The sequence below is a fragment of the Pyrus communis genome, chromosome 16 (assembly GCF_963583255.1).
Source record: "Pyrus communis chromosome 16, drPyrComm1.1, whole genome shotgun sequence".
Lineage (NCBI taxonomy): Eukaryota > Viridiplantae > Streptophyta > Magnoliopsida > Rosales > Rosaceae > Pyrus > Pyrus communis.
This window is the reverse complement of record NC_084818.1, coordinates 15,278,199-15,286,713: the sequence shown is the minus strand read 5'-3', so window position 1 is coordinate 15,286,713 and position 8,515 is coordinate 15,278,199. Positions and strand designations below refer to the sequence as shown.

The 8,515-nt window shown below is 38.1% G+C and overlaps 1 protein-coding gene across 3 annotated transcripts; it reads right to left on the bottom strand.

Moving 5' to 3' along the window:
• LOC137720212 (uncharacterized) lies at window positions 1-6,300 on the bottom strand. 3 transcript variants are annotated; one of them, XM_068459249.1, is made up of 9 exons: window positions 5,660-6,300; window positions 3,859-4,065; window positions 3,486-3,737; window positions 2,425-2,491; window positions 2,152-2,334; window positions 1,920-2,011; window positions 1,159-1,341; window positions 942-1,078; window positions 1-706 (listed from the first exon to the last, which is right to left on the bottom strand). In XM_068459249.1, exons 1-9 carry the CDS (start codon window positions 6,167-6,169, stop codon window positions 520-522), a joined length of 1,818 nt encoding a protein of 605 aa, XP_068315350.1. In that variant the 5' UTR covers window positions 6,170-6,300; the 3' UTR covers window positions 1-519. The 3 variants fall into 3 exon arrangements, 2 of the variants coding, with proteins under 2 accessions (XP_068315350.1, XP_068315352.1); XM_068459251.1 differs by having other exon boundaries at window positions 1-611; XR_011066471.1 differs by lacking the exon at window positions 1-706 and having other exon boundaries at window positions 1,916-2,011.
• Between the last annotated feature and the right edge of the window lie 2,215 nt (window positions 6,301-8,515).

Sequence of the window (8,515 nt, the reverse complement as noted above, 5' to 3'; positions counted from 1 at the left end):
CAGCCAACAAAGTTGTGTCAACTACGGTATTATTAATACACTGAATAAATAAATTAATAACAATGAAGGTGTTTAAACAAAATACAAAGTACAAAATAGAAGCCAAAAACTCAAATCACAATGTGGAGTTGAAAAATTTATCTGAGATCCACTGGCCTATTCAGAAGCTTGAACGAGAACGTAAAATCGACGTCACGAATGGTTAAAACTAATTTAAATTTTTTATCACTAGCTCATTTCATTTTCTTTTACAAAGGTATACGCAACTATATGCAATTCCAAGGATCAGCACCTACCTAAACACAATAACTCCACCATTACACATCAAGACACAAAGGCCTCCCAATATTTTCTCTATATTTCAAGCCTATCAGCCGATTTGTATCTTCTCAACCTCCGACCCGAGTACGCCAATTAATTCATCTGTGCTGTGATCGCACGGTGACACACCGGATCCACGACACTTAACCCCAGAATGCTGCTATACTTACAATCTAGCTTTGATATCTCATTCACTAATCATGTCTCAACAAGGTGAAATAAGTCGGAGACGCTGAGGTGCTTCGCAAGCCTCTGGACAGCAGACCGCACAACTTCAGAATCTGGAGAAACTGAATTTGGGAGAAGAGGAAGGCAAACCGGTAAATGCAGCTCGCTGTCTTCAGGAGGACAGAAGAAATAAAGCACTGCTCTGCAGAATATAAATCTGGAAGTAGGATCATCATGTAAGCATTTCTGCTATTTTTAACTTTTAACCAACAAATTAAAAGAACCAAAGACAATTGCTATTATTGCGTTTCCTATTATAAAGGCAAATGCACACCCCAATCAGGACCAAGTCATGAAAACAAGTAAGATCTCAATAACACTAGGCATAACAAATTATGAGAACCAGATATTTGTTGTCTTATATTCCTTGGCAGGGTGGGGAAGATGTGTACCTCAGAATAAGTCGCCGCAAAAAAGGATCGGATATAACTTGTGCCCATACCAGATCCAGGCTTGTCGTTGTACAAAGAATAACTTCCCACTCAGAGAAGGCAGCAGAGAGTAGGCTTTCAGCATTGCTATAAACCTCCTGAAAGCAGAATAAATTAATTGGAACAACTAAATAAAATGTATAGCCAGGACGTACAGCAGTCCTTGGAATTAACTTACTGCTTCGGTATCAGAAGAGGAGAAGCCAACTAATTGGCCGAAAGCTGCCAGGGGAGCAGTCAAGAAAAAGGTAAACTGACTTCCATTTTGCGTTAAATCAGCATCAGCTGGATTTTTGAATGCTGGTCTCATAGGTGAAAGAAGCAGAGCAGCCGTCTCTCCTCTTTCCGCTCCATGTAAAACCTGAAATCATTCATCAGCAGAATGTAAGTATTTTCACTAACAAACACCACTAAGATGCAGATCGACTCTTTCCGCTGTCTCAAACATCAGGCAATGAAAAAAGACCATAGGATGGAGAAAGCTTCTCCAATCCCATCCAAATGGCCAAGAACCAGGAACAGAAGATGGCATCTGGGGAGGGAATGGGAGGGGGCAAGAATTACAGAAGTCTTTTCCACAAGTGCAACGTTTAGAAAGATTCACTAGGCATTGGCACTCCCTTGAATTTAGATGCCAAAACATATTTGAGCCAGAAAAGCATCAAGGTTGTTAGGGATGTACGTGCTTCCAATAACAAATACCAGGTAAAACATTACTGATTCCAGAAACTTGATAAGTTACTCTCAACATATCAAAACTTACTCCAAGAACAAAGATATGTAGACCCCATAAAATGAAATTAAAACAATAACCATAAAATGTCATTTTTTTTTTGGGGTGGGGGGTGGGGTTAAAGGAAAAAAATCTGATTTGGAAACTACACTCCAATGTAAAAACATGCAACTACAGAATTTATGCACAAGTTTTGACAAACCTGCCTTGAATGCATGGCTGTTGTCGCTATCTATTACCAAGAAAAGAGGTCTACGAGTAAAAGGAATTATATCGCCGGGGTAAAGGTTATTCAAACCTGAAAACCAAAGAAAACGTAAAGGCAAGAACCAATAACACAGGGAAGCCAACAAATAAAATAAATGACTTAACAGAATACTGTTCACAAAATTGGCCAAATAAAACAAGGCAGCACATCGATGCATTACAGGAACCTACCACCATTTCCTCTAGGGCCAAACCATAGATATTGATCATAATAGCCACTTGACTCTCCCTTGTTATTTGTACGTGATTCAGGCAGAAACTTGTTCTGATCTTGGAGAGGAACTTTGTTTTTTGAGGACTTCTGTGATCCCCCAGAATTGTACACCTGACTAGTATTACTTTGATCAACCTTCCCTGCACAACAGATCATCAAGTTCACTAATCTGGGATGACAAAACATGATGATTGATGAGTTGATATTTATCCAACGAAACCAAATTTAACCTGAGGCTGACAGATACACTAGCATAATACTGTCCAGAGGGAGCTCCTCACAAATTGTAGCCATCACCTGCCGATGCATCATTAGAAACTCAGCATTGGCAACTAAGAGTAATTAAAAAGCACAGATGTATGTATATGATAGGTTGAAAATTTTATCTTCACACTGGCTAAAAAGCAACCAATATTTGATGGTCCCACACTACATAATTGCATTAGGACATTTTTACCCCATTATCTATCGCAGGTACATGAACGAACAGTGCAACTGGCGATGCCATTTTACAAACAAAAACATAAAGAACACCGCATGATAAAGCTGACTAAAATCACTAAGCTACATACAAATATGACAGGACACTGTGCGACCGAACATGCAAATAAAGGGGGTTGTATGCCTATATTTGGCCTGAAAAAAGAAAGGGGTTGGACACATCTATGACAAAGCTTCAACATAATGGGCCAATTTCAAAAGAAACAAAAAATATGAAGACTGGAGTTCACTTTGTAGTACAAAAAATTAAATAATAAAAAGATTCTTTCTGTTTTCCCTTTATGGTAAAAATATACTTCTCGATGTTTTCGTCGACCAAAACTCTCATTATCACAAGGAAATGGAGACCAAGGGGCTAGGGCATTCATTGGCATTTCAAGTTTTCAACTAACGTAGTAGGGGCTAGTAAGACATGAAGGCTCACACTCCAGTGTTTCTTTAACAAAGCAAAGGCTAAAACTATATATAACTAGTTTTTCAAGATTTTTGTTTCATTTACTCTTCTTAAATTATTTGAACAATTCAAACCAAAATAGAAGTGGGACTTTGATCAAAATTTCATGAATATTCCTTAGAAGAGCCATACCTTTTGTAAATTATTTAACGTGTTAATTCTTGTGTCCTATATTTTGGGTTTTTCCATTTCCCTTGTCAGTTTTCTATCATTTTGAATGTTGCATATTTCAAGCATAACAGAACATGAGTTTCAAGGCTCTAAGCAGGTCCCTACAGTTCCAGAGACAGAGCCCTCAAATAACAAATATGATAAACATATGGCCTTAACACTTACCGCTATCAAATGTGTCACAGATGGACGATAGATAACAGCTTTCCTGGGATTTGGTGGTAAACTTGGATCAGTCATGTCTGCAGCCAAGTTCAAATCAATTACACCAGATGCCGCAGAAGCCCCAGAGTGTTCAATAAAAACGCCATTCTCCTTTGGTTCAACTGGTCGCTTTTGGTAGAAAGACCCACTTGGCTCCCATTCCAAACATTGCAGCATTCGGAAAGTGTCCAATGTAAGTTCAGCAAATTTGACCTGCAAGTCACAATGCATGGACATTCACATACCTTTTCCTTTGTGATGGCTTTATATTACTATTGATTCTCGAATGAATTAAAATCAATGATTAAAGATGTGAACGGTTATTTATTTTTACCTCATTACGGTGATAGCTTGTCAACAATGCATCTTGAAATTTTAAAACTCTCCTTGCATGGAAACGAGTAACATATGGAAGAGATGCTGGATTTGAATCAAACAAGGTGGAGTATCGCAATGGCCTGACATTCATAAAGGCCGTATCAACTTTCATAAATCGAGCAATTTCTTGCACCACTAGCCTCCATTCTTTAAAATTAGTGTCCTGAGAAGAGATAGCTCAAATGTCCAAAATCATGCAGGTAAACCCAGGAAAGAACTTTGCAAGAAATTAATCAAGGAATACTACTACAAATTAACTATTTGAAGTTACAACTGAGGCATAAATAAAAGTTTGCACATATATTAGCTGTTTGAATTGTGACATAAGTAAATGCATACATAGTCCTTCAGTAAAAATTTGATTTAACTTTGGGATGTAGGTTTCAGTTGTTTCATTCATGAATCTTTTCAAAGAGTACAAGCAGAAAAACAAATGGGCTTTGGTGACTTGCAACTTCAAATTGCTTCGTCTAACTACTTAGTAACTCCGGAGACAGTTGTTGGACCTCAAAAGATTGGCCACACCTAAAACTAACCAGTCCCTGTGTATCAGCATAAATTCCACTGATTCCACCCTAATCCAACTGCTTCTGTCAGTCACTTTGCCAACTTGTATCTCAATGCTTTGCTTAAAATTAATTGTGATATATAGGACTGGTGCACCAGTAGTTGAGATTACATATCCAGAAATCACATATCACTATTTCAAGGCAAGCCCACCATACTGTGTATATATCATTCAATATCATTCAGGGTTTGTCCCTGGTATTTTCACTTTGATCCTGCTCCCCAATTATCATCCTTCGTATGTATGAGATGCTAATTTTAGTCTCAACTTATAAAACTTTAAAGCTAGACAATTTGTACTCAATCTGAGCTTCAATCATATGCCATAAAAATTCACATATGTTTGAATTAGCTACCTGATGTGCATGCAGTCAGAGAGAGGGAGAGGGAGGGAGGGAGGGAGGGAGGGAGAGAGAGAGAGAGAGAGACTAAATTGTTAATCAGATTTATTTATCAGCTAATAATTGTTCAAAATCACCAAAAAGAACCAGCACAAGTTTCGATTCAAGACTGAGTTTTCTATATGTTCTCCTTTGCCTCGCCCCTCAACATGATGTGGAATTCAGACCCACCTGAGCCGGTGAATTACTCAGCTGGCGGTACCACTTTCATTAATGAGGAATTCACATCTCCTCTTCAGCCATTTCTCATAACAGCATGGCAACACTCGACACACTCGGATCTAGTTTACGTGACAAGTCCTTTTCACTTAATAAAATGACAATTAACAAAAATGTAGAAATGAGTCTTCGCTTGAAAACCGAAGACCCAGATTGCATATATCAAAAATGCAAATCAAATTTCAGAAACTGCACTAACAAATCACACAAGGGGTGTGCTATCCACACACCTTATTTTACTTCTCACACACCCTTGATAATTTATCTCCGTTGATCTTCTTCAATTCTTCTTCAATTCATCCGATCCGACAAAAGGTGAGTGAGAAGTAAAATGGGATATGTGGATATCACATCCCATCACACAATTGATCCAATCACAGCAACCACCATAAAAATTTGTCCATAAATTTGAGAAAGATGTTATCTTGGACTTGTTAGTGCTCTGTCTCTCCTAGAATAGAAAGGACTCAGTCAAAATCTCCTAGTCACTTGTATGATTCATTGGTTCTCACTTCTCACTTTCTTAGAAACCAAACAAATCCTAATGCGCAAAAAAGCACGAGAAATTACCCGAAAATTGGCTTTGCAGTTGTCAACAAGCGATTTGAACCGCTCAGCAAGAAGCTGAACTGTCTCGGTCCGGTTCAAAATCAACGAAACGAGCAAAAACCGAGCGTAGAACCTCAGCTCCTTGAACCGGACTCCGATATCCTTCTTCCCAAAACCTCTGGAGCCGGCGGAGCCATCGAAGTAGTTGCGGCTGAGAATGGCCTCGTAGAAGACGTAGGCCTCGATGAGGAATCGGGCCTCACTGGTCCGCATATACTGGCCGAAGTAGAGCTGGCCGATCCGGCTGGCGATCTCGCCGATTTCCCAGCGGTTCAGACCGGCGCCGACGAGCTTGGAGCGGTTCTCCTGCTGGTACTTCCAGAGGCGCATATAGGCCTTGAAGACCTTGTGGAAGTAGTGCTGGTTGGGGAGGCGTCCGTACGCCGGCACGTCGCGAACCCTAGCGAACTTCCGGTCGGCGCCTTCCACCAGCGCCCGGAACGTCCGCGTCACGACGTCGTTTTCGGACATGTGGCCGGGTTAAAGCCGCTTGGGAGCTTGGGTTTCAGTAATTACAGTCCCCGGAGGTCATCGGAAATGGTGCAGTAGCCTTTATAGACCATACACGGACAGGCTAGAGAGAGAGAGAGAGAGAGAGTGTGTTTCTGGCTTATATGAATATCTGCTTTCTAATATTAAAGATTTTTTATTTTATATTTTGTTGGGATTTTGGGTTTTTAATTTTTGTTTTTTGGTCACTGAATTTGTGAAATACTATTGGCGGCGTGAGAGATTTTGTCTGATTTTGACCCGTGACTGTGATTTTTTTTTAATCATTTTTTTAGCATAAACAGGAGTACACCCAGAGGTAAATGTCTATTGAAACCAAAATGGTCTCTAGATTGGAGTTTGAAAAATATACATGTAAAGCTCTTCGATGACCATACAAATGTTTGGTACGGTTTATTTTTGTGTTTACAAAGTGTTTATTGTAATATTAAGCATATCTTAATAAGTTGCGTTGATAATATTTGATAAATTCTCTTGAATTATTTATCAGATTATTTCAATATATGTCGATAGTTGTTGACATGTGCGCCACATTGTTTGGCTAACGATAAAAAAACCCACCAAATGTTTGACGAGATGCCTCAACAGTGAATCAATTGAATTTTTTTGCGCGCTTCACGCTTTGTTTATGTCTAAAAAACTTGTACTTTTAGCACTATAACCCCCAAGGTTAGAATCTGACTCCGTCATTGATTACACCGCCAATAAAAGTTTTATGTCAATATACCTAGGATATATGAATAAAATCTCTCATATCTTTATTTTATAAATACGAAATAAGACACTATAGTGCACCTGTATTGTACAAGTTGTTTTAAGTAAGGAGAGTTTTTTAGTGCTGAAGAATGGTTTCCATGTCTATGTGATCCTGGAAGTACAAATGTGGACTAAGAATTAACCTCCTCTTTTAATATGATAATTCATTTACCAAAACAAAAAATATCCTACTTAACAAATATATATTTTTTATTATTTCAAAAAGTTCATTTGCTACTATTGTTGCTTAGTGGTATATACTGAATTAGATGGCAATATTGTGTGTTAGCCCATATCTCATATCTCGATGTATTAAAAATAATTCTTAAATGATTGTTGTGATATATAATAAAGCTCACTAGTCTATTAGGCTATCTTTAACTCAAAGGTCTAAAATCCTATAATTGGGTTCCGTATTTTTAACTATTCATCTATACGTGTGCAGTTAAGTAGTTTTTTTTCTCTAATGAAAAGGAACCTATTTCACATCCAACTTTATAATTTGTTAAACTTTTGTATTTCGTTGATTTTTTTTTTTTTTGCTACTAATTTTAGAATTAGTTTGGTATAATCTATCTTGGTAGAATTAGTTTGGTATAATCTATCTTGTTTTATCCCCAAAAAAAAAAAAACGGTAGTGAAATATGAGAACATTGAACTTTTTATGCATTAGATACGAATTTGTAGAGTTTGGGAGGAGTCTTCTTGTTGGATCTGATTTGGATTATTAATAATGGTGGTTTGACGTTGTGTTTAAATTTGACTCGTTGGATATGTTATTACCGTTAAAATTGATTAAATTGAATTTAAATTGTTGGATTTAAGAATGGATGTAGCTGGACATGCCACACTGGATCAAAATCCAAAAAACGCACCAGCCACTCGATCTAAACGTCACGCACATTTAGGCTGTTAAAATAGTGCTTGTTGTGTGCTCATCCGCATTGGATCTTTCGACCCAACTCCTACTGCAAGACGGCCTCTCGACCCAGTTGCTTCCTTATCCACCCGCAGGGGGTGGGAGGAAACAATCTCAAATTCCCACTCTCAATCGCATTGTAACCTTAGGCTTTGTTGATACCTTACTTCATCTAAACCCGACTTAATGAGGATAAATTCACTCTTTGATGCCAAAGGCTCTGAGAAGAGGAGACCGAGCAAAGCAGTCCAAGTGTACACAAAAGGTTGATTAGTCTGAATCTCAATAGAATCCAGTCATATGCTGAGTTGTAAGCGTTAACATGTGATTAGTCATTTCAACACGTCTAAATTAGTTGAGTAAATGCACATATGCACTTGCTCGTTATTTTAAAATGGTACACCTCCATTAGCTCAATAGATATCAAGTAAGATTTGGTGGTTTTGAATAAACTCTCTAGAAATTGATTTGGCATAAACCTAAGTTTGAAACTATTGGGTGTTAGAACTACATATTTTGACAAGAGATTGTCTTTATGCATTGCCTGGCAGGCATCTAATGAAGAGGGAGATGAGTAGTTGAATGAATGGTAGTTGATTGAAGGAATTGCGTTAAATTGAATGGGGGATATG